This window comes from Coffea arabica, chromosome 6e (genome assembly GCF_036785885.1).
Source record: "Coffea arabica cultivar ET-39 chromosome 6e, Coffea Arabica ET-39 HiFi, whole genome shotgun sequence".
Classification (NCBI taxonomy): Eukaryota; Viridiplantae; Streptophyta; class Magnoliopsida; order Gentianales; family Rubiaceae; genus Coffea; species Coffea arabica.
In genome coordinates this window covers 12,071,689-12,096,629 of record NC_092321.1, presented here as the reverse complement: position 1 = coordinate 12,096,629, position 24,941 = coordinate 12,071,689, and the positions used below count along the sequence as shown (strand labels likewise).

Sequence of the window (24,941 nt, the reverse complement as noted above, 5' to 3'; positions counted from 1 at the left end):
CAACTGAACTGCTTTTTCCCCATCTTCTGCTGATAGTATTTCATGTGTCTATGTTTTCCTCTTTTCATCCAGTGGAGTTTCATGTGTCTATGTTTTCCTCCTTTCATCCAGTGAGTGATAATTTTTTTTCCCCCAACTGCCAGTTGGCTAAAAAAGTGTCGAAGTTTAATCATCACTGCTTTTTTTCTCTTGCAATTTGCTGTTTAGTGAAATCTAATAAGTAGGTCACAATTTCCTCTTGCATTTTACTTTTTTTTTGTCACTACTACTTTAAGAATGGGTGCCTACCTTATATGTGGGTTGCATGACCCATAGTTTTCCTGCCTTGACTACATGTGGACTAGAATATTAGCATTGATAAAGTTGATTTGACTACCTATCTCAAGCTTCTGGATAAGATCAGCTAATTAGGCCCCTATACTACCGTTCTTCCTATTTGCCTGCTGAGTACTTCCATGACAATCAGGGGAGACTGGTCAAGAAGCTCTGGAGCAATCTGCTGGAGTATCATAAGCCATGTTTTGAGTATCTTACTGTGGTACTGCATCCTCAACTTCCCACATATCCCCATTTTTTGGTAATGAGTAAAAAGGGGAGTGGACTTGTAGATTTTCAGCCTCCAGTATTCTGGCTTGCTTTATTCTCTCTCCCTTTTTCATGAAATTACCAATTGGTACTTTTCTTAGATGCTTTGTTATGTAGTCCTAACTGTCCAATGGCATGGTTGAAACATCTGATAAGAGCTTTGGCTCTATTATTGATAGTTTTTCAAAACTTCTTTTGAGCTCTTTTTAATGTTCTATTCTGCCTCGATACTTTTTGGTGCAAATTAGAGGTGGCAAAATGGGTGGGATTTGCTTGGATATGAAATGGAACCGAGTCATATAGGTTTGGATCCAACTTTACCCATATGTGCTTTGGGACTAACTTGGGCGGGATCACTTTAGGAGTCATATAGGTTTGGATCCAACTTTACCCATATGTGCTTTGCGACTAACTTGGGCGGGATCACTTTAGGATGGGTTTAGATTGATCCCGTCCAATATTCAAATCTATTTTCTACATATTTTTTTTCTTTAATTCATTTTTTATTTTTTTTTAAATTGATAACAGGATTGCATATAGAAATCTACGTAGATAGTTCAACAATCCAATAATATACATCAGTTAAGGAATTAAGTTGCATGTTCAAAAGGTAGTTCAAGAAAAAAAGTTCACATCATATGTCACGGTGTTACAGGCATTTGTAGTTGTCACCTCCTTAAGTCCTTTGGCACTACTTTGACATAGGTAACCCCAACAGGCGTTCCTAACTCGTTCTCCATATATACCATAATCTTGGCTCTCTACAAACACCTAGTTGAGAAGTTCAAGTTAATAGTATCAAATAAGCACATGTTGATGATGAAAAGATAGAGATCATGACCAGAAATCTTAAACCTGATATGCCAAGAGGTTTGAATCCATAATTCAGACACAATGAAATCCGTGCAGAATGCACACAAATCCTGCATGTAAAATATCAAGGGTTACTATGGCATGCAAGGGAAGTGGAAAAGTCACCAGGAAGAGGTGCACATGCGTCCATAAGAGCCAGTAAACATGCTAACAGTTTGACAGATACAAGATTAACTTTCAGGTTATCCAAAACTCATGTTGTGTAGAGAGAGAGAAATAATTTGATCTGACAGTCAGATCAGAACCAAATACCAGAAAATCCAATCTCATTTTACTTGATTAACATTGACTTATGACAGCATAATTCAGTACACCCACCGGAAGACTGCTAAAGATAATCACAGGTTTACATGGAGATAAGCCAAGAAACATGCAACAAATTCGAGAAAGGGAAAGACAAGGAACTCAGCTGGATTGGTAAAAATGACCATTGGTATTATGAATAATACAAGTGAATTTGGTAACATGTACCACATACAGTTTCTATGGATCTTATCAATGTAGTAAATTTGCTAAGCTCACTTACTAGAAAGCAGAACATAAGCATTATTTAATGCTTAAAACCAAAGCACAGCTCCAGAGATGACCCCAGACATCTTGTCTCCAGAGATTATGGATGCTTACAGCTAAAAAAAGTCTCTCAATAAGAGGTAAACACAAAGCAAACTGTCATGATTTAGTTGAAAAAACTGATGCGCAATGCAAAACTAAAAGAGGATCAGAACATGCAATATAAACTTCTGAGATTACAAACTATCATGTTGTACCTTATACTTCACTACCAAGTTTAGCCACCAATCTTTGAACATCAACACTCATTTCTGCATCCTCTTCTACCTTAGAAGCATCATAGCCTGCCATTATTTAAAAAGAACCAAAATTAATAGAAAAGAAAATAAACATATTTGACATTTAAAATTTCAAATCAATATTTACCTTCACCACCATAAATCCAGTCCCGAGAACATAGCAATGCTTCAACATTGCTTGGCAAAAGTCCATTTTGAAACTTTCCAAGGATTTCTTCAGATGAACATACAGCGGAGTTTGACGTGCTTGATGAGAAAATGGTTCAGATGACTCCTACAGATTTCTGTTTTGTGGTCAAATGGGTCCGGCAGACCAGTTGGCCGAGGTCTACGAATGGGTGAATCTTCGCCATTGGTACTCCCCTAATCCCTGCATGCTTGCCACCGTGCTCGGCGTGCTTGGTAAGGCCAACCAGGAAGCGCTGGCCATCGAGATTTTCACTCGGGCGGAGCCTGGGGTTTCAATACTCTGATCAATGCACGTTTTTGGGAAGATATTTGGGCCCAACGGGTACCCAATTATTTTTCAGCATTTTCCATCAATTAATAGGTACAATTGGGATGTGTTCCATGTTAGACCCAATATCAAATTGTAATATCCATTCCGCCCAAAATTCCTTTGGGCATAGGTAGCCCAATGGGATTTGGGACAAATTGCCACCTCTAGTGCAAATGAATGTCATCCAAGAATCCTGCTTCTGCTCCTGATTGTCATTGAATGTTGCAATCCATTACTGAAATTTACCTTTATTCCATAGAAATTCTACAAATTTAAGGTTTACTCAGTAGAGTTTCTATCCTGTAGGCTCTTGCCCTGCTCTGGAAATTGTCCTTTTATTTATTTACTATTTATTTTTCGGATTGTCCTTAAAGAGTTTCTAGTATATTTATGCTAAATATCCCATAATTTGGAAGCTGCCTCAGAAGTTGCCTCAGAATATGATTACCTTTTGTTTCAACACAGCTGGCCTCAAACTCCTCTGAAGTTTCCCTGTTTGGTTAACCTTTTCTTGCATTTCTCTTCCCCCTTTGATTCTTTTTCCAAACTTTCTTTCCGAAGCATTTAGTATGAAGGCTGAAAAATAGAGATGCAGGTTTGAACTTTTCTGATAAGGTCATTGGTTACATGGTATGGTGAATGGAATTATCAATCTATCTTGTATTCATTTGGCTACTACCATAAATAGCTGTCAGAATGTTGAGGAAAGAATACTTTTTTACTTTTTGGATAAATGTATCTGCAATTGACTTTTTACTTGATTTGTTGCATTACGTTTATATGATCTGGTAGTGCATTGGTATTTTATTGGCAAAAGCTGAGGTGAATTTGGTAAAGCATTTCAAGTCGGTTGCATGCCTGTGTCCATTAACTTGGATTGACCACCATATGGAGTTTATACTGCTTTCTTTTTTTGGGTATTTTTTTTCTAGGTTATGTGAACATGATGTGTAATATTTTGTGATATGGACCATGTGTAAGTGGTAATTTGTAATGGTCTCTAATGTTTCAAGTGCTCATTCTATTGGAGCAAATGACCCAGTTAGGTAAATCATTCTATGCTGTGTCTAACTGCATGCTGCTGCTAGCTGCTAGCTGCTTATTGTTTCTTTTCCATGATACATTTTGAATTATGCTTGATGTTCCTCGTTTGAATATGGAGTCATATGAGGATGTGCCACCTCCAGGGAGACACTATTGATCCAGCTTGTGAAGCATCTAACAATGTCTAAGGAGTGAATTTAAGCTGTCTGTCTGTCTGTCTGCGGGACTGCTTTCTATTACAATGACAATTAACTTTCTTTGTTTGAACTTTGGTGATGGGGGTGGTAACGTGGATATATTTAATTTTGAACTTTTGTTATCGGGACAGTATTGTGGATTGACTAGTTTTGAACTGTTTTTGTGCGTAATGAAAGATTATCATCTGATGCTTTTTCTATCACTTGGTTTAAATTTCATGGTACTTGCAACTGGATTTGTGTAACTTTGGTGGATGATGAGAGCTGTTATGCTGATACGATAGACTTTTTGAAACCTGCTTGCGTACCCCATAATTGTCTGCTCTGTGGGGTGGGGTGTTGTTTGTTTGTGTGTTTTTTTTTGTGGGGGTTGGGGGGGGGAGGGGTTGGTGGTGGTGTTGTTGTGTGGTTCAGTACTAGAGTTCACATCTCTGTCTATTATTTGTTAAATATGGGACCATGGTACTAAAAGCGTCTCGTTAGCCCCTAAAAATAGTTGAGGCATGGAGGAGTAGACGGTGAGACTCCATTGCATAACTGGAGCCGAAAGCACGAAAACAGTGCCTTCTTTCATGCCAATGTAGCAACTAGGAGGGAAAAGAAATCACATAGCTTCGCTTCAAAACGGGGATGGGAATTGGTGCAGTTCATGGGAAATTGCTGGCTATATCAGGAACATCTTCACCACAACTCATCCGGGTGTCACAGTAGAGATTCTAGATGGAAATCTGGAATCCAACTTTTCAATGCATCCATCCAAATTTCCTTATCCAGATGGCTTGTGACCTTTATTTTATTAAAAGAAAATCCATTATTGCCTAGAGTTTTGGATTCGTATCGAAAAAGTGGGTAAAGGGGTTGGGGGTGGGTTTAGGTTTGGGTTTGAGTAGTGAAGAGGTGATTTTTGGCTGCTCGGGTGTTACCTCACCGGCTGGAGTGTCCACGGGTGAGAAATGTAACTCCTCAAAAGTCACATGCTTAAGCTGCAAAAAATGCAGGGCTAGATCCCCTAATTCTCCTCCGACACTCTAATTAGTTATTTTTGGAGGTCAAAGTAAAGTTATTTCGTAAGATAAAAGAGTCTTACCCTTTTCTGAGGGATCTTAGAAGTATTTACATGAGAGGGAAAGAGGATTGAGAGGGTCCCATTCCCTAGGAACTGTCACGCCCAGACTGTCAGCTTTACTTGACAGATTGGCGGCGGCAGTAGGTCCCATCAATCGCTCCGAACCCTGGCAGGCGTCAGACTGTACCTGAACCTGACCATCCCATCATCTAACAGGGGAGCATGGTCAAGGACATATCCATGACCCCGGCCCTTGGTGGAAGTCCTGCCGAGGTGAGCTCATCCGGGGTCCAACACGTCTGGAAGTTCGGTCCCTTCAGCGGTCTTCAACAGTAGTCAAATTGAGGTGTGCGTATTTACGACGAACCGAAACGGCCCTCCTCACTAAGCTCCCTGAGCCTCGGGAAAGGCTAAATGGGCGGTATTTCCCGGGGCTTCCGTTCGGATACAGGGGGTCACCACTGTGTCAGGATAGATTTAGAGTGAGATGTGAAATGGTGACAGGATGGGTGTCAGTTTTAAATAACAACATGAAAGGACGCGTGAGGGAAGACCAAAGGATTGGTAGACATAAATGAGGAGAGAGGTTGTCAGCCTGGAAAACCTAACCGCTCCCATCTTTTCGTCTTCCCTCTTCTTCGGTATAAATAGGAGGTTCCTATCAATATTTACATTTTACCGCAAACATTCCAAGGATACCATAAAACAGCACTAGAGTAGATATCCGAAGTGAGCGTGAATTCTCCGGATCGATAGTCTCTACAGATTTCATCATTTCTTGACCAGTAAGTTCACTTCATCCTTTCCCTTATCAATATGGCTAGGGTAGCTAGGGCGCATAAAGAGACAGTGAGGCCAGACTTCAACGCAGCAGAGAGGCCTGACCCGGCCGGAGAAGAGGAGAACTCGTCTTCTAACCCGGAGGAGGCAGCCGAGGAAATCGGCGGGGATGCGCCATCCCAAGATCCGAGCAAGGCGGACTTCGAGATGGTGTATGATGACGCCCTCGGGGTCGAGGTACCAAGGGACGAAGGGGTGCTGGAGCCGGCCGCACCTCCGGACCTGTCAACAGTAGATTTCAGCCAACTTCCTCAGAACCACAGCGTGGTCACTCTCCAAGAGACTAACGAGGTGATACGCCGATATCCCTTCCACCCTCGTTACAACATTTATCCACCTCGGGGGCACCAAACAGCCGAGCAGCCCCCAAAAGAGAGTAGCTGTCTATGTTGATCAGCTGGAAGCCGGGCTAAGGATGCCCACGACGAGGTTTTTTCGGGATATCCTAAGGTACTGGGGCGTTCGGGTCACTCAGTTAACCCTAAATACAGTTCGGATCCTCATTGGGTTCGAACCACTCTATCGAGACCAGGGGATAGCCCCCACAGTGACTCTCTTCCGCCGCTATTACACGATCAAGAACAGCGATAAAAAAGGTTGGTTTTATTTCGGCAACCGAAACAAGCACGTGCCGAATCTAGTGGTAGACGCTCCTTGTTCCATAAAAGAATGGAAGCATAACTTCATTTTTGTTCCCGCTAATGACTTTCCGAGGGGATTTTGGTGGAGACCGCCCACTTCAGCTAAGGATCCTTCTCCAGGTCGCCATGAAAAGGAGAATTTTTGAAAACTCCTCGGGTCGGGTCTCAAGATCAACTGCTGGGCCTACCTGAAGTGATCCTGGTTGAAGGCGGGATCAGCCGAGCTCTGATCAGCCCGGATCATCCCCCTTACTTCTCTACTAGACTTCAAAAATATCGTACTTCTCGCCTCATATCTTTGTATTTCTTCTTACTTTGATTCTAAATAGTAATATTTTCATCTTATGCAGTGGTGAGAGTATCTGACCTGATCACCGCGGGCACTGCCGAAGTCGCGAAGAAGCAGCAAAAGAGGAAAGCTACTGGGGAAACCTCGGCCGCCCAGAAGAAGAAAACGGCCACCCCATCTCGTCCTCCCCCCATAGTCATTCCAGAGGGCTCCCAGGGTTCTACGATTCCAAAAAGAGTGCCTGTCCGGGGTGTAACTATCGCGGCTCGTCTCCCTACAGGTCGGGGCAAGCAGGTTCAAGTGCCTGCTCCCGAGATGCCGATTATGGGATCATTCCTATGGAACCGGTATTTCATCCAGCTTCAGGAGGCCGGGGACGACAAGAGGCATTCCGGCTGGCATTGGTGCCCAGAGTGGGACGTCAGCGTCAATGATCGATGCCTGGATCCCAGCGTCGTCTAACACCTGCTAGTCCACTCTAGCTTGCCAAGGAATAACTCTTACGCCAAAAAAGTTAACCCCCACCGAGTTGATGCAAAGCACCTCGGTAGCGTGGGTTTCGACCTCGGCCTTCCTGTCTTAGTTGATGCAGCGTTACACTAATATGCTCGAGAATCAGGCCCTTGCTGAGCTACAGGACAGGATTTACGCCCTGGAGCTGAAACTGAAGTCGACCGAGGAGGAGAGGAAGCTGGCTAAGAAGGAGAAGACACAGCTCCGCAAGGAGCGCTTGGCCGAGATGGAACAGTCCGAGGCCACTGTTAACTCTCTGAAGTCCGCTTTAGAAGATGAGAAGAAGAGGCGACTTCAGGAGGAGCAGTCATCTCCGGCTGTAATCGACAAGGCGGGAAGTTCGGCAGTGGAAGCCTTCCGTTCCTCCGAGGCTTTTACCCATGACCTCGGTCAACTCACCCTACCCAACTATATGTTCGGCTACACCACAGCCATCAAAGAGGTCGCTCCCTTCCTCACTGCAGAACAAGTGGACTTGTTCAAAGATAAGGCGAGTTACAATGAGGACACTCAAGTGCTCTGCGATCGCATGGCCGAAGGAACCTGGCCGAAGTGCGGGAAGAGTTCAACCGCGAGATGGCGGAGTTTGACCCCGGACCCGAGGGCGGCGAAGAAGACGGTGGAGCAGCCATGGGAGGAGCCGGGGAATGCTACGGGCCAGGATTCTGCCGAGGCAAGAGACCCTTAGCAAGGCTCTAAGCCTCGGCCTTTTGTACTTGCAACTTTTGTACCCATCCTTAATATTAATATAAATTCCCATTTTCTATTGCTTTCGGCTTCTAATATCTTGCTTCTTTATTCGCTTACTACTTGTTTGACTTGTTTGTCCCATTATTTTCTTTAACAACACCATGTGATAGTGCTAAGAAAATAACTAAGTACGCAGAATAGGCGTAAGTAACTTCAAATAAGACGCAAGTATCATGGAAAATACAATTTGAGATTCTGGGCATGCCAGGTCCTAGGTACTAAGGCACCACCTCGGTAGGCCAACTTACAATATTCATTTTGGCTAACTTCGACCACGCGGTACGGCCCCTCCCAGTTCGGAGATAGCTTGCCCTAGGGCTCAACTCGGCTGACCGAGTTCTTTCGGAGAACGAGGTCATCCGGGCTGAATCGAAGATTTTTCACACGGGAATTATAATAGCTAGTTAGGATATTCTTGTACAAGGCCATCCGGGTTGCCGCAACATCTCTTTTTTCCTCAGAAAGGTCGAGGTCAGTCCTTCATTCTTCTTCATTAGCCTTGGCGGCGAAGGCCGCAATTCTAGGGCTCGAGATAAGGAATTTGGCAGGGACCACTGCTTCGGACCCATATGTTAACGAGAACGGGGTCTCCTGAGTGGCCGTTCTAGGTGTGGTTCGATAAGACCAGAGTACACTAGGGAGCTCGTCTAGGCAGGAGGTTTCGAGCTGGTCTAACCTTATCTTGAGACCGTGTAAAAGTGTTCGGTTGAACTTCTCGGCTTGTCCGTTGGCTTGAGGATGTCCAACCGAAGTGAAATACTGTTTAATTCTAAGTTCCTCGCACCACGCTTTGAAGAGATTATCTGCAAATTGTTTCCCATTATCGGAGATGACGATCCGAGGTAACTCGAAGCGACAGACTACGTGCTTCCAGAAGAACTTCTGGATAGCTTGGCCCGTGATGCTTATTAAAGCCTCGGCTTCAACCCACTTCGTAAAATAGTCCACCGCTACTACGACATAAGTGTAGCCACCTGGAGCCCTTGGAAAGGGTCCAATAATATATGTCCCCCACTGTTCGAAAGGCCACGACGACGTGATGGGGACCATGAAGTTGTTTGGCTGATGATGTTTGGGAGCGTAGTGCTGACATGAGGGGCAGTTCAGGACTAATGCCTGGGCATCTTGCCAAATGGTTGGCCAAAAATAGCCAAGTAATAAGGCCTTCTTGGCCAACATTCGTTGGCCGACATGCTCCCCGCAAAGTCCTTCATGGATTTCCCAGAGGATGTTTTTACCCTCTTCAACTGTGATACACCGTAGCCACGGGGCGAGGTAAGAACGTTTGTACAGGTTGCCACATCGGAGTGCGTATCTAGCCGCTTTACGTTGAATTTTCTTCACCTCAGCCTTATCGTCTGGAAGAATTTCTCGTTCCAAAAAGCTAATGAAAGGACTCATCCAGGTATTTTTCGAGATCACTGGGTAGACCTTCTCCTCGAGGTACCCCGGTTCAGACAGAACCTTCACGTGAATCGTCTTATTGAGAGTGGAGGCGAGTTTTGATAAGGCATCAGCTCGCCTATTCTTTGACCGGGGTATCCTTTGAATGTCGAACGACCCGAAATAGGCTGCCAGCTGCTGAACTTTAGAAAGGTACCGCTGCATATTTTCTTCTCTAGCTTCATACTCTCCCAGTACCTGGCATACTATGAGTTGGGAGTCATTATAAACTGAGATTTGGTTGGCACCAAGTTTTCGGGCCAACTGCAATCCCAAGATGAGCGCTTCATACTTAGATTCATTGTTTGATGCGGCAAAATCGAACCGAAGTGCGTAAGAGCATGTCTCTCTGTGAGGGTCTTCGAGAAGCAGACCAGCTCCACTACCATCACTAGTGGAGGATCCATCCACATATAAGGTCTACCTTTGGAACCCGACTTCAGTCACAATGGCGTCTTGGCTCACAGGAAAGGTGAACTCGGTCAAGAAGTCCGCCAACGCCTGGGCCTTGATAGCAATCCGAGGCTTATAGGCTATGTCGTACTTTCCTAGTTCAATAGTCCACTTAGTGAGCTGTCCGGACGCCTCGGGGCGTGACAGAATCTGCCTAACTGGCTGATCAGTCCGCCGACTTACAGGGTGAGCTAGGTAGTAAGGCTTTAGTTTGCGGGCCGCGTGGACTAACCCCAACACGAATTTTTCTGCTCGGATGTACCGGGTCTCAGAACCACGGAGAACTCGACTAACGTAATAAATGGGTACCTGAATCCCATCGTCCCGAATTAGAACGACGCTGACAGTCTCGTCCTCGACCGAAAAGTAAAGGTATAAGATCTCCCCAGGACGAGGTGACGTTCTTTCACCTCTTTGAAAGCCTGCTGGCATTCTGTAGTCCAAGTAAACTTATCAGCTTTCTTGAGTATCTTGACAAAGGGCAATGCCTTGGCCGCGGACTGCGACAAGAATCGATTCAAGGCGACCAAACGTCTGGTCAAAATTTACACTTCGCGAAGGGTCTGCGGTGAAGACGTTTCTTGAATGACCTTCACCTTGTCAGGGTTCACCTCTATACCGCGCCGAGACACTAGGTACCCCAAGAATTTGTCCGAGGTCACACCGAATACGCACTTCTTGAAATTCAACATCATCCGAGTGCTTCGGAGGACCTCGAGGACCTCCTTCACATCAGACAGGAATGCCAAGGTCTCCTTGCTCTTGAGGAGCACGTCGTCAACGTACGCCTCGACATTCCGACCTATCTGAGTTTTGAAGACTCGGTTGATAAGCCGTTGATAAGTGGCCTCGGCGTTCTTCAACCCGAAGGGCATTGTCGTGTAACAGTAGACCCTCTGATCTGTGAAGAAAGCTATTTTTCTTGGTTCTCCTCACTCATGCCTATTTGATGATAGCCTTTGAAGGCATCCAAGTAGCAGAGAACATCATATCCCATCGCCGAGTCGACCAGTGTATCGATCCTAGGCCGGGTAACAGTCTTTCGGACAAGCTTTATTCAGATCGGTGAAGTCCACACACATCTTCCATCCCCCGGTGTCCTTCTCGACCATTACTGGATTGGACAACCAAGTGGGATATTAGACTTCCTTGATCATCTGTGCTGGCATGAGCTTATCCACCTCTTCCGTTACAGCTTTGCTGCGTTCCGGATCGAAGTGTTTTCTCTTCTGTCTTACTGGCCGAGCTCTAGGGTCAACGTTCAACTCGTGCAACATAAGTTGGGGAGGAACCCCGACCACTTGCTCGGCGATCTAGGCAAAGACGTCCTGGTACTCCCTAAGGAGTTCGATCAACCCGCCTTTGACCGGCTCGGGCAAGTTTGTGCCGATACGGACGGTTTGATCGTGGTTAGTAAGAGTCAATATAATATCTTCGACCTCGTCTCCATTATCCAGCCTTTAAGACTTCACAGATTTGTGATGATCGATGCAGTCTATCGACATAATGCTAGACCTCCTGCTTTCGGTCCATGGCTCGGACGTCGACGAAGACGCAGCCTGCAAGGTTGCAAGGTAACACTCTCGTGCGGCACAAACATTGCTGCTCATCTCAGTGATTCCCGCGAGGGTTGGAAACTTGAAACTTAAGTATTACGTTGAGTATACAACTCGCAAAGCGTTCAAGGTGGGCCGACCCATAAGCAGATTGTAGGGGGAATCGGCCCTGGCCACCACGAAATTAACTGGGATGGTTCGGTACCGAGGTTGATGGCCAACAGTCACCGTTAGCGTGACCATTCCCTCGGGATGGACAACGTGTCTCCCAAAGCCCACAAGAGGTGTCCTGACTGGGCTGAGCTGCTCTCTTGTCAGTTTCAGATTTTCGAACGTCCGATAGTACATGACATCTACTGAGTTTCCTGGATCCACGTACACTTTTTTGATGATGTAACTGTTGGTGAGTACCTCGATCACCAAGGCCTCATGGCTGCTGGACGCGGCCGGAACAGGATCACTTGGGCCATACGTGATCATTTCAGATAGCCGAGAACTCGGCTCAGTTATGTCCGGGTTGGCCTGTTTGTAGGTTCTCTTCCGGGAGTTTTGACTGTCCCCTCCCGTCGGACCACCGGCTATGATGTTAATAACTCTAGCGATGTTGGACCCATATCCGGACTCATGACCTGTGCCATAATTGGCCCATAACTGGGGGACCCATCTCGGGGGGGTCTCCTAGCATCCTTGGGATCCTCCGGGGGTCGGCAACTACTTCTTCCACCTCGCCTATCATTTCGGCGTTGGTCGCCGCAACTTTCCAGAAGAGATTCGCTCTTATTGTAACTCGCATCTCGTCGGACGAATTGTTTGAGGTAACCCTGCTTAATGAGACGTTTTATCTCCTTCTTGAGGTCATTGCAGTCCTCTGTCTCATGCCCGACATCTCGGTGGTATAGGCAGTACAGGTTAGGGTTTCTCCTCTTTTTTTTCCGTTCATCTTGGGAAGGGCTCACCCAAGTCCGTTTTGGTCCATCACAGATAGCACACGGGATCGGTTGGTGTTCAGGGAAGTTAACTCGGCTTCCGAGACCGGCTGCTTCCCCTTGGCTATTCTGTCGAAAACGCTCCGGCGGTCTCGGCCGGGGCTATGGAAACCACTGCTGTTTCCGACCTCACTCCGATTTGACTCCCTCCGCCTGGGATCAGATCTTGGCCGGACTGCTTGGGCCTCCTTCTTCATACGATCGAGGTCTTCGGCTTGTATGCCTTTTTCGACCTTCAACCAGGGATCTTGGAGTGTGCGAGGATACTTCTTATGTATCGCGGTGTGGAACGTTTCGAGCACAAACCCGTTAGTAAAGGTAGCTATCGTTACCTGCTCGTTGGGGTCGGGTATCTGCACGCTCTCGTTTTGAAATCTCTGCACATAAGACCTAAGTGACTCGCCCGGGTTCTGCTGTATATTCAACAGATACGCCGAGGTCTTAGTCGTAGGTCTAGAGGATACAAAACGATAAAGGAATTTTTCCACCAGTTCCCCCAAGATGGATATGCTCCTAGGCTCTAGGCCTCAAACCATTTTCGAGCTGTTCCTTGCAAAAACACTGGGAAAGTCCGACAGATAACAGGGTCAGGGATACAGTATAATCGGAATGCCGAGATGAACGCATGAATATAGTCTTCCGGATCACCTCGGCAATCGTAGGATGCTATCGTGGGGAGTTTGAAATTTGATGGAAACCTCTCTTCGTTGATCTCGTCTGTGAAGGGCGGAGCTCTCATGTAATCTATTCCGGACCTTCCCAGGAGCCGAGGTTCTTCGTCAGCTCTCCTTCCCAACAAACCTCGCGAAAAAGCCTTGGATAAAGAAGCAATTTTGGAAGTAGCCTTAAACATGGCTCGCTTCGGAGTGCTCCTGGCCAAGTGTCTTCCATCAGATTCCTCATCAGATAGAGGCTCGGGAGACTCGTCTGATTTCCTTTTGAAGGACTCGATCTTTTGTTTGTCTTGTCTCTTAAAATACCTCCCTAACTCCTCAAAGACGTTGGGGTTTTCTGCCACAAACTCGGCCATCTTGGTCATGGCTTCTCCGTTTGCAGGCTGGGGCTCTGGGGACCCCTGTCCCTCAGCCATATCTTCTTCCTGGAAGGAAGGGCTCGGCTGAGCCCCAATTGTGAGAACCTTCCTACTCCTAGAACGCGTGGGCTTCATTCTGAGATGCCTTCGTTCCTACAGACGGCGCAATTAAAAAGTCTTAATAAATGGATTACTGATAAACCTGATTTAAGTAGTTAAAAAAACTCGATTTACGACTAAAAATATATGCAAAGAAGACTGAAACGGATGCACCACCAATACATAACACGTTGACAAAAAAAAATATCAAAAATTATTACATCCAAAGTTGACGTTGGAAAAGAACATTTCTTTTATTGATTCATCCTGCTTTTAAGATGGTGAAGGAAATCGAAGAAAAGCAACAAAAAGATTATAAGAATTAATTGGAAAAGTGAGCAAAATTAAAAAGAACTGAGAATTAGCAAGGATCATTTCAAGAGGAAGAAAAATGTGGTCCAAGTGCTTGTGAGAGAGAAAAAAAAAGAATATCATACTTGCACGTTATGCTATAGAGGTAAGTGTGTAGCTAAAAATTTGAACATGTCAAGCAGAAAATATGCAAGAAAACTCAATGCTTATGTCCAAATTGTAGGAGCCGAAATTTGGTGAATGAGAGGAGATATACACCCAATAAATATCATGCCATAATTAAATCCAAAGTAGGAAAAAAGGGTAAAGTATCAATATTCATCCAATTTAGATGCAAACACTTCAGCTTAATGAAAGCCTAATTTCTTCACCCTTGTGAAGACAAGAATATGAATTACCAAAATACAAAATTAATAGGATCGATAGTGGACATATATGGTAAGCTATTATATTATGAACTAATGAGGATTAATTGAGAAATTGCAGGTAACTACATATATCTATGCATTAATATGGTATATACCACGAAAAGAGCAGTTCAAACAAAATTTTAAATTAGGAAAGCAAAGGAGAAGTTGAATAAATTGAGAGTTTTTTAAATAAAGATTTTAAAATAACGATGATGTAGATATGGCTTGAACTCTGTGTATTTGGATTTGCTGTTTTTACGGCATTTTTGAAATATTTTATTTTGGCAATGTATATGAAAAATTTTGTGATATTTTTGGTAGTGTTTTTGGAGGCATTTTTGGAACAAATTCTGGGATATTTTTAATATTTAAAAAATTTTTAGGATATTTTTTGAAATTTAATACCACCACCCACAACTAACCTACCACCCAGCACCGCCACCACCCTCTTTCTCTTCCCCTTCCCTCATCGTTCTTCCTCCTCCCCTTCTCTTTCCTCTTCCTCTCCTTCCTCCTCCTCCCATCTTCCTTCTTCCTTCATTCCTCGTCCCCTCTCTTTCCCAACCACCCCCACCCCTCCCCTCCCTTTCAAATCGAGGCCATATCTGGGAGGGGGAAGGGAAGGGTGGGGGTGGTAGGAAAAGGAAGAGGGTGGTGATGATAGGTGGAAGAAGAAGATGTTGTAGAATTTAATTTTTTTGATATATTTGTAAGTTGTTTTTGATATATTGTGTGGATGGAGTTTTTTTGGAGTTGTTTTTATTTGTGTATTATTATATTGTATTTGAATTTTTTTTTTAAAATAAAAAATCCAAATGGTATTAATTAAGGATTTCACAAACCTCACCTGTGGTTTGCCCTAATAGCATTAGCATATTTGAGGTTTTGGAAATCTTTCTTACTCCCCTTGAATGACATGTGGTGTAACTGTGTTAGTCCCTTTTGCTTTCATTAGAAAATGTATACCACTTAGATCAGAGAAAAACGACATGGGAATGTTCTGTTTCTGCGAAGTTCATGAACTGGCTCATCATTCATTAGCGCCTCAAGCATTGGCATGGGTGTTTTTGTTCTTAATGAATGAAAGTGATGAAAAGATTAAATAATACCCCTTCTTTAATAGAGAAGCAAAACAGGATTAAGCAGAGACTATCGCAACTTTGACAATTAACGGTACTTCCAATGTGTACTGTAATGAAATTTTCTCATATTCATTTCTCAACCTTTTGCCAGCATTAACGGCAAAGTTAAGTTCATGTTTCAGAAGTCCATATTTGCTATACAGTAAAGATACTTGCACATCAATCCCCCGATTTCTTTTGCCAACATCAACTGCAGAGCTAAGTTCATGTTTCAGAAGTCTGTATTTACCACAACACAAAGGTATTTGCACATCAATCCTCCTCCTCCTCTACCCAGAATTTGACATATCGGAGTCTTGGATGAGAAGCAATTTGCAAATTAATACTATCCTGCAACCGTCTGTGCTCATTGTTCTACAAAATTGAAGCAATGTCAGGATAGGAGAAGAATAACGCTGTAAACAAACCAATGACAATGAATAAATAAAGATTTCTAAATATTATGCAAACTCTACAAACGAAGAACAAGTTCATGGAAATGTGAGTATGGAAGTAAGCATGACTGAACATCCATTGGTAATTCTCACATACACTGGAGTCATGCAATCTGCCCTACTGAAGATTTTGGCAAAACTATATTGAATTGAATCCGTCAGCACTCTCTTTAAACCTCATATCCCAACCATAACATGAACTTAAAAGGAAAAAGAGGGCTTCTAAAACCTCTCAAATAACTGTATAATAAAAGTACATTCCATGATGAAGCACCAATGCAATATTCATCCATCCTACACCATACTGTCCTAGAAATGGCCAAGAAAAATTTCATCTGAGAACAGATCCATCTGAAGCCCTTAGCGTAGGCACCGGCCTTTTGTTTGTGGTTGGTGCGGGGATAGGGTGGAAAAAGGACAAAACGCATAAAGGTTTTCACTAGAAGAAGAGTGGTCTACAATTCGAATGAGTGGTCTACGAAACAGAACCAACAATACATTTAACCACCACGAACTGAAAGCTAATCATGCACGCCGAACTTTTTATCAAAGTTCTGTTGTCACTTAATTGTGCTAATCAAAATGAACTCAAGAATGTAGGGCTTAAAGGGAATAAGCAGAACTGAAATTGAGCGAACATTTTAAACTAATTTTCTCTTGCATCCACAATAAGATCACATTAGTTACTCTTAAATGGTTATGTACTCGATCGATAGCCAACGACGAGTCAAAGAACTGCAAATAAATGTGCGCAAAATTGAAGGCAGGATAAGTAATCAAAGACACAAGTAATAGCTAAATTCCGACCACCAATAAGGTAATATAAATGATAATGATTGTATGCGAATGGTCGGCATGACCCATGAGCACATTTGACTGCTTTAAGGAAGAATAAGAATTAATAAAAATTAACTAATTTGAAGTTCAGTTGTTCAAAACTTTTTAATTCGAGAGACCACTTAGTCATTAAGCAACTTTTGCAAATCGAAGTAGGACAGGATTGATGCAAAAAACAAGATTAAACATAGTATACATCATGAGACTTTTACGTACCATCACCCAAGTGTTCAGAAGTTCAAGGAAATGATAACTGTCATTCAAAATTGAATCATTGTCCATGAATCGCAAAAGCCACCGGGGCAAACAGTGTCGATTTACTTGCTTTCCATAGCTGCAAGTTGTCAGTTGTTATCACCAATCAGTAATGCTTTATAAAAGAAGCGACATCCTTCAAACTAAGCAGCAACAGAATTCACTATAACATTTTTATTTAATGTTTGTTAATGTTGTAAAAACTGCTTGGCATGTGATAATGCAGAATCTTCACAGGCAAAAGTAATAATTAAGACCAAGCAACACCCTGATAAGGTTGGAAAAAGGAATAGCCCAAAACTGCTGTCCTAAGAGAGGATCATTACTACTTCAGGTGGCTGGTATAAATTCTAGAACTTGCGTAGTTTGATCATCACTACAAAATCTGCACACTAGATTTCCTGATGTGGGGCCTGCAAGCATTTTAATGTGCGGGGTCAGTAAGCATTTTAATGCTAATTCAGTTTTTAATTCATGTAATCCCAGCTGCAGATTCTGCTGTGGTGTGCAATGTAGACGGGCTGAAGCCATGCTTCTTCAGCCCTTTTACTTCACTATCTTCATTAACAAGACTCTATTGCACTGCACGACTAAACATCTTCTACCTCAATAAATATGAAAATTAGTGCTGAATTATGATTTGCTGTCCTTTAACCACTACTTCCTACTCGAACCCTTCTATCCTTCACCAGATTCTTCTAAGAATCAATCAAGACCATTTAGCCGCATCTTTTCCACTCAATGTGCTTCCCTGCTTCCCTCCAAGAGAGTCCTGAGGAAAGGCAAATCCCACCTCTAACGACAAAATACTAGTTAAACTTGAATTCAAACCACGTCTGAGCAATAGTTTCTTTTTCATCAAAGTTGAAACTGGAAATATATCTAACTAAGGCTTCTATTTAGTATAACAGTAATCCACCCACCCCCAAACCCCTCCCCCCCCCCCTCCCCCAAAAAAAATGGGATTCAGATCAAAACCTCCGAAGTTAGTTTGCCACTACTTCCCATTCTTCTATATATATTTGTGATCTGGCCACTAATATGTTACATATGGGCAGAGTTGTCCTTGTACTTAGTCTTCTGAGTGTATCAATTCTAGCATTGGGCAGACAACTCATACTATGCAGGACAAAAGCGCATGCGGTAGCCAAGTAAGTAATTGTATTTTCATGTCTATAGTGTGCTGGAAACGAGGAAATAGGATAGAATCACCACATGTACTGTTTCTGCAACCAGATGGTTGTATTGGCTCGTTCCGTTAGATGCAGAATACAAGTGTTTGCATGGAAATTCTATCCAAACCCTACATACGCAATGTAGGGACCAATAAAAACATCCGGTTTCATACAGAGAGGAGAAGGGACCAATAAAACTATAACCTCAATTAAAATGCACCAACACTAACAAAGTGAACTTGCTACCAAGATTTCAGACAGAAAGAGTAATTGGCACATCATATGTGAACAACGGCTTAAGTTCTTCACAATAACATAGTATTTGACAAAATAACATAAGAACAATAAAAACCATGAAGAAAACAAATGCAAGAGAGGATTTATGACAAACCAAAAATCCGCGAATAGCACAAATGTGTTGTTGGGGAAGCTTCCCATGAGGTGTGTCCCAAGGGAATCTGTAGCACATCTCTGTTCAAATATTTAAAAAAGAAGGTATTCAGTAAAGAAAATAAACTTTTAGAGAACAACATGCATCTTACTCCAAAAAATGAATGAAGGACAGAACAGAAACACTGGAAAAGAAGGCTAGTAGACTTTACAATTGCTAACCACTCCCTATGTCAAATTTTATTCTAAGTGCATGTAAAAACAAAGATTTAGCAGTGCAGTAAAACCATCTAAAAACAAGTTACTAAGTTCACCAGCATGATCCTCTCAAATATTAGATAAAATGGAATAGTTAGTCTCATTTAACTCTCGGTGATTTGAAGATAATATTTCAAAGAAAGATTTGCAGAAAGTGTATTTTTACAATCTGACAAAGAATCGAACTCAACTAAGCACTGCTGCTATTCTATATTTCCTTGAAAGGGGTGCTCAACCTATAGGTGCTGTTCAGGATATTTTTAAAAAGGCATGGGTTTCTAAGGAACTTCTCCCTAATCAAACAAAATTCAGTTGATGAAAGAACCGCAAAAGCCATGGTGGGAGGGGGTGCCGGGGTTGGGGTAAATAAAAATGAATAAAGCATTGGGTCAAACTCTTACTTTGGTGTCAAGAAGCATAATCTTTCCTAGCAACAGCTTCTACGACGATAGGCATATAATGCCACGAATCTCAGATAAGTCATTGAGGTTGCACCTCACAAAGTCAAAGTCAAAAGAAGAAAAAACAGTCGCCTAGCGCATTTCAGGAATGGAATGGACTAATCAAGTTGAATGTTCCAACGTCAAGACATAGATGAGAGTAAAGCAAAACTTGAGACTAAGCTAAGAAATGAGAGTTCAAGATAAGAAGAAATAACTAATCATCTTCTGAAATCAAAAGGGACAAAAATAAATCAAGACTCAATTGAAACTAAAAGGATGACTACACAAAAACACTTCTCAATTTAAAGAAGCACAAAGAACTTACCGTCACTTCAAATCTTAGAGCAGAGTCAAGTTCAACCCCATATCGTGCTCGCCAATGCAAACCTTGGGCCATTGATAATCTTATAGAACCAACATGAAGAATGGATTTCTAATAAGACATCGTTAGGCAGTCAACTATAAACAGCATGTGAAACGGCAATGAATACCATAACAGCAAATAAAGAAGAAACATGGGAATACAAAACTTGAGTAGAGCTAATTGTAATCCCCCTCCTAGAGCACCTGGCTATAAGTTCAATTAGTTAAACTTGAAAGCAGGAATATAAGAAAACATAATTGTACCTTGAAGCTTCCTTCCAAAATGGGAAGCCAATATACATGACTATGGAACCGTAAAGCCCATGAAAATTATAGGCATCATATTCCCTGTCAAATACAGCACATGAACATCAAAAAACCTTCTTCTGTAGGAAAAAAATAAAGGAAACTCGTAAACATAACTACACACATTCAGTGACAAGATCTAACAAACATCAGAAAAGAAACGTTATATATATCCTAAATACAGTCAATTTGTCAACAAAAAGCTCACATCATTGCCCATTCATGGTCATTTATAAAACTATACTGCGGTTGTCAACTCAAACATAAAATCGCCATTGTCAAACCTAAAGCAGTTATTACTCACATATGCCCTAGAACACAAAATTATAATGGAACATAAAGCATAAGGAATCTACTACACTTCACTAACTGCTCAAGGAAATTTATTTCAAATAGTTCAGTAACTCCATTATCCCTTAGATTTATATACCCTTGAGGATAACAATATAATTTTAAAATCCTTGTTTTATTACTTAAGTTGTTAAAGGAAAGCAGATTTCACATCCATGAACAGACAACCTAATCCTAGTATTTAACGAGATTGATTAGGAGACAAAATTGGTCATTCAAAGTTCTATGACACAATCTGGCGTAACAGTCCCTTTGTACCATATAATTAGTTGATCCACAGGAAAGAAGTATACAAGTATTCATGAGTGGCAGAAATTTGTAAACAAAAATAATTAGGAAAATACCTGACAACAGCCAAAAATAGCCCTCCATCACCTTGTTTGCATTTCAGTTGATATGCTTTTGTGTCAATCTCAGTGAGTCTAGCTTTAGTTTCTTGCATGTACACTTTCTTCTTGCACATGATTTTCTAGGTTCAAATTAGAAGTTAATAAAATGTCAAATACAACCCAAGCACTAAATGTACATAAGACTTAAGAAAATTTAATAGATGGAGAGGAAGCATGAATTAGACAGCTTTGCAGCCACCACAATACAGATCACAATACAGATGTACACTGAAGAGGACAAGGGACATAATTATGGCTTATATGAAACTCACTTCTTTCTTTTTCTTTTTTTTTTTTTGGTGGGGAGAGGGTGGGGGTGTGTGGGGAGGCAGGGTTGGAGGAGAAGGACAGGTAAGCATGAAGACCTAACACAAAAGCCTTCACAACTTACTCCTCTTCATTCCACATGGATTTTATATTGCATCTGAAATACTTAAAAAACCTTGGTGCTGCATGTTAATGGCAACATCATCACTACAAGAAACTTGACTATTTGATATAAATACCTGTGGGATGGCTACGACTATGTATAAACAGATAGTGCTTAAGCAGAAATGCTAATCCATCCCAGAAAGTATAAATTAGTGGTTCCATGTAGACAGTAGTTTGCTGCCATAAAGATAGCCATACAAGATACTTGACTAACCTGCTGACAAGTTAAAGTACTGTTACCAGCCAATATCATAGATTTATTAAAAAGGAAAGAGTACCAATCACTTCAGACATATAAAAGACCACCAAATAATATCTTGGCTTTCACACCCCAAATTTGAAAATAAGCATGAGAACACTCTTCTCCCAACTCTTCCATATCTCAACTCAAAAATCCCAAACTGTGATTTGTGTGAAGAGTCTTTAAGTACAGATATATTAGGCATCTGAAGATCAACAAAGAAATAGACAGAAACTTTATTTCAACCATCCACAGCAGAAAGTATAAAGGCCTGAGCATCTCTGCTCAGAAATAGCCAGTGTTAACCACAACCAGTATCCACTCTCACAATTAAATGTACTACACAAACATGCAAAATTGCTCCTTGCTAAAATTTAATGAACTTTTCCCCTGTCCTGTTCTACCTACCACAATCCCCTTCTTTGATCTTTTATTCTTGTTTCATTAACCTTGACAGCTTAAACTCTTGCCTGTAGATGGGTTATCGTGCCTGTACATAAATTGGTGACATTGTCTAGACTTAAAGACATGACTAAGTGGAATTTGAGCAAGCAGATATGCTGGTAATTTTTTTCATTAGCCTCTTGAATTAGTGGCTAGGCAGATCACAGCAGAAAACACATTGTGATGCTCATCTTTTTTGTAACTCATCGTGTCCTAAGTCATTGTTCCCTCATTTTATATTTTGGAGGCTTTCTTTCTGAATTTTTAGGAAGGTAAGGAAAATGAAAAAAAAAAAGAAGGAAAAAGCACAAACAGAAAGGAAACTTAGAACAACCTGAAGTACCCCACTTTTAGTCCATACATCCACGCATCTCTTCACGGCATCACGACTAGGAAACAGGCATAGCATCCCTTGCGAAATGCTGATTGCAGACATATCTATTAACAAATTTCCATAGTAAGCCATTGTAAGATCGCATCCTTGATAGCCCAAGGGATGATACAACTCCTCTCTAATCCTCCTACCATCCAAGGCTTGCCCCCTACAAAAAAATCAGATTAGGGCCAAGGCATACAGATGCTTTATTAAGTTGTAAATTCAGAGGGATCGTGTTACCGGTAACACGTGAGCACCATGGGAGTAAACGGCACCTCATCTGAATAATGCCAATGGTCCAAAAGATACTCAATTCGTGCATTTCCTCCCAGCAAGATATGGCTGCATACTTCGAGTTCTTCTGAGGCACTAGCTATAACAATGGATCTACTCCTAGCACGGATACGATCCATATATATATCCGGCTCAACTAGATCAAAATGAAATTCATCGCAAGAATTATCAAAAAATAATAAGAAACTGTTCATGTTACAAGCTGCAGTGCCGATAAATCTAGCCAACTGAAACAAATCTCTACGTGAGACTGTAAAATCAATATCCGGATGCTTCCATGACTTCACAACCCATCCTAACAGCAATTTGAGATTATCGGGCTGAATCAGCCCATTAGTAGCCAACCTAGCATTGTAAAGCTCTACGAACCTATCCATGGAGCAACGAGACTGATGAAACAATTTCAGTTCCCCACTATACCTATCCGACAAGCTAAGAAGAAAATCTAGGAAAGCTATAAAAATTTCTTTCCCTGCCACCTCATTGTCCACTCGCCAAGGCAAAAAATGGGGGATAAAAGTCTCCCATTCTCCAGGCAACCTACAGATGAGAAATGATGGGCTTTATTTGTACATATCAAAACTCGAACTTCACAACATGAACAGACTAATTATCAGAACATAACGCTAATTAGAACTAAATAATAACACTACCAATAAGATAGTGATTTATCTTACCCCTCTTCCTGCATTTCAGGCAAAGCTTCCCGGATATCCTCTATATCGGTATCAACCATATGAAGGCCCGACCAACTATTCATCTGTGCATGTAAATCATGGCCCTCCTCAAAAAATACAGTGAACTCTCCCAGTCTCTGGTCACCTAAGAGGTTAAAAACCCTATGCTGAAACATATCATCTCTTCGGCACAGGATCATGTTCGGGGTGAAGCCCTGTCTCAACCTAACAAAACCCTTTATATCATCTGTTAAGGCAAGAATGGAAAATCTTTTCATCCTACCCAACCTACCAATCGGGCATTGCAAGCAGATACTCTTCTTAACATCAACGCAGATTTCCTCTACATCTCCAACTTTAACTTTGTCAGACAAAGCTAATATAATTCTACAGTCGGCAACCTCATGGAGCCTGGACAATGCATGATAGCTCAAGCTAAAACATGCAACCAACTCAAATACGCGCCTGTTGTTCGGCAACTGGACACACAAGTTGGACCCATTTTCAATCGCATCCCACAGGCAGGTTAAAAACCTCATTTCCGCGAATGAAAGGTCTTCAAAAGCGTGAGGTAGAACAATGACAAGATCCCTTTGATCATTGCCCACGGCCCTTTGTAATTTGAACTCCTTCGTCATTGCTGGACCGAATTCGGTCTGCACTAGTTGTTCCTTCTTTTTTTTTTTTAAGGACTCTTTGGCCTCCGGTGTTACTTGTTCAGTTGGCCCAAATGTGTAGAGCCATGCCAAATTGAAAAGTTCACCGACTCAACTCTTTGATGTTGGGCCAAAGATTAGAAGACCTTCTGGCTATTCAATGTCCATCCGAACCGGAGATTAGAATTTCTGTATAAAATTGGGCCAAAGATTAGAACTTTTGTGTATTGCCATCGGGACCAAAGATCAGACCTTTCATTTTTGCTTCCACCGAATGAAGATCAGACCTTTCATTTTTGTTTCCTAGACCTTTCATTCTAGGATGGGTGACCCCTGAGAAGTCCTTGTATGTCATCCCTTACCCTCACAGTGTTGGTCCAGTGGTAGCAGCGATTAGGGCTGTAATCAAATCGAGCTGCTCGCGAGTTGTAATTGAACGTACACTCGTGAGCAGCTTGATCAAAATTTTGACTTAAACTCGAGTTAATCGAATTCGAGTCCAGTTCGAGCACCTCGATAAGTTAAACAAGTCGAGTTCGAGTATCCAGAAGCAATGTTCGAAAGTTCGTCGAGTCTTATCGAGCTTTTTAATTTTAATTCTTTAATATATTATTATTATAAAATTACCCTTACGCTTAAAAGAGTTGTTGAATTTACGAAATGTTTTAAGTCATATAAAAAAATTTTAAACGGTAACAATGTTTTTTCACTCAAAAATTATCAAGAAAATGAAAATTTCTAACTCGATCTTGATAAGGTTCGCATTGACTCGAATCCATACGAGTCGAGCTAGAGTTTTGTGAGCAAGAATCGAGCTCCAATAATACTACTCGCTCAAGTTCGAGCATCCTTCGAGCTCGACTCAATTCGATTGCACCCCTAGTAACGGTTCTTTAGAACACAAAAGGTCCTAGGATCGAAATTATTCCCTGAAGCATTCTTTGACTCGCACAGAAAAAAGGTTGTGCGGTGTGTCGACTTTAGTTCAAAGGGTTCGGATCGGGTACATTCCATTTACAAAAAAAATGTAGAAGAAGCAGAATTTTTTAAAAATGAGCAGAAATAGAGAAACCCGAGAGA

At 42.1% G+C, this 24,941-nt stretch overlaps 2 protein-coding genes across 3 annotated transcripts; both read right to left on the bottom strand.

The window, feature by feature from the left end:
- Positions 1 to 11,462: 11,462 nt before the first annotated feature.
- On the bottom strand, positions 11,463 to 12,038 carry LOC113696374 (uncharacterized). Its single transcript, XM_027215800.1, has 2 exons — positions 11,670 to 12,038; positions 11,463 to 11,561 (listed from the first exon to the last, which is right to left on the bottom strand). The coding sequence occupies exons 1-2, from the start codon at positions 12,036 to 12,038 to the stop codon at positions 11,463 to 11,465; spliced, it is 468 nt and encodes a 155-aa protein (XP_027071601.1).
- Positions 12,039 to 15,536: 3,498 nt separating this feature from the next.
- LOC113696373 (uncharacterized) lies at positions 15,537 to 23,784 on the bottom strand. 2 transcript variants are annotated; one of them, XM_027215799.2, is made up of 9 exons: positions 23,206 to 23,784; positions 22,475 to 23,068; positions 22,193 to 22,400; positions 20,697 to 20,821; positions 19,960 to 20,043; positions 19,658 to 19,736; positions 18,633 to 18,712; positions 17,028 to 17,145; positions 15,537 to 15,894 (listed from the first exon to the last, which is right to left on the bottom strand). In XM_027215799.2, the coding sequence occupies exons 1-9, from the start codon at positions 23,742 to 23,744 to the stop codon at positions 15,793 to 15,795; spliced, it is 1,929 nt and encodes a 642-aa protein (XP_027071600.2). In that variant the 5' UTR covers positions 23,745 to 23,784; the 3' UTR covers positions 15,537 to 15,792. The 2 variants fall into 2 exon arrangements, 1 of the variants encoding a protein (XP_027071600.2); XR_011816935.1 differs by lacking the exons at positions 15,537 to 15,894; positions 17,028 to 17,145 and having other exon boundaries at positions 18,644 to 18,712; positions 19,658 to 19,791.
- Between the last annotated feature and the right edge of the window lie 1,157 nt (positions 23,785 to 24,941).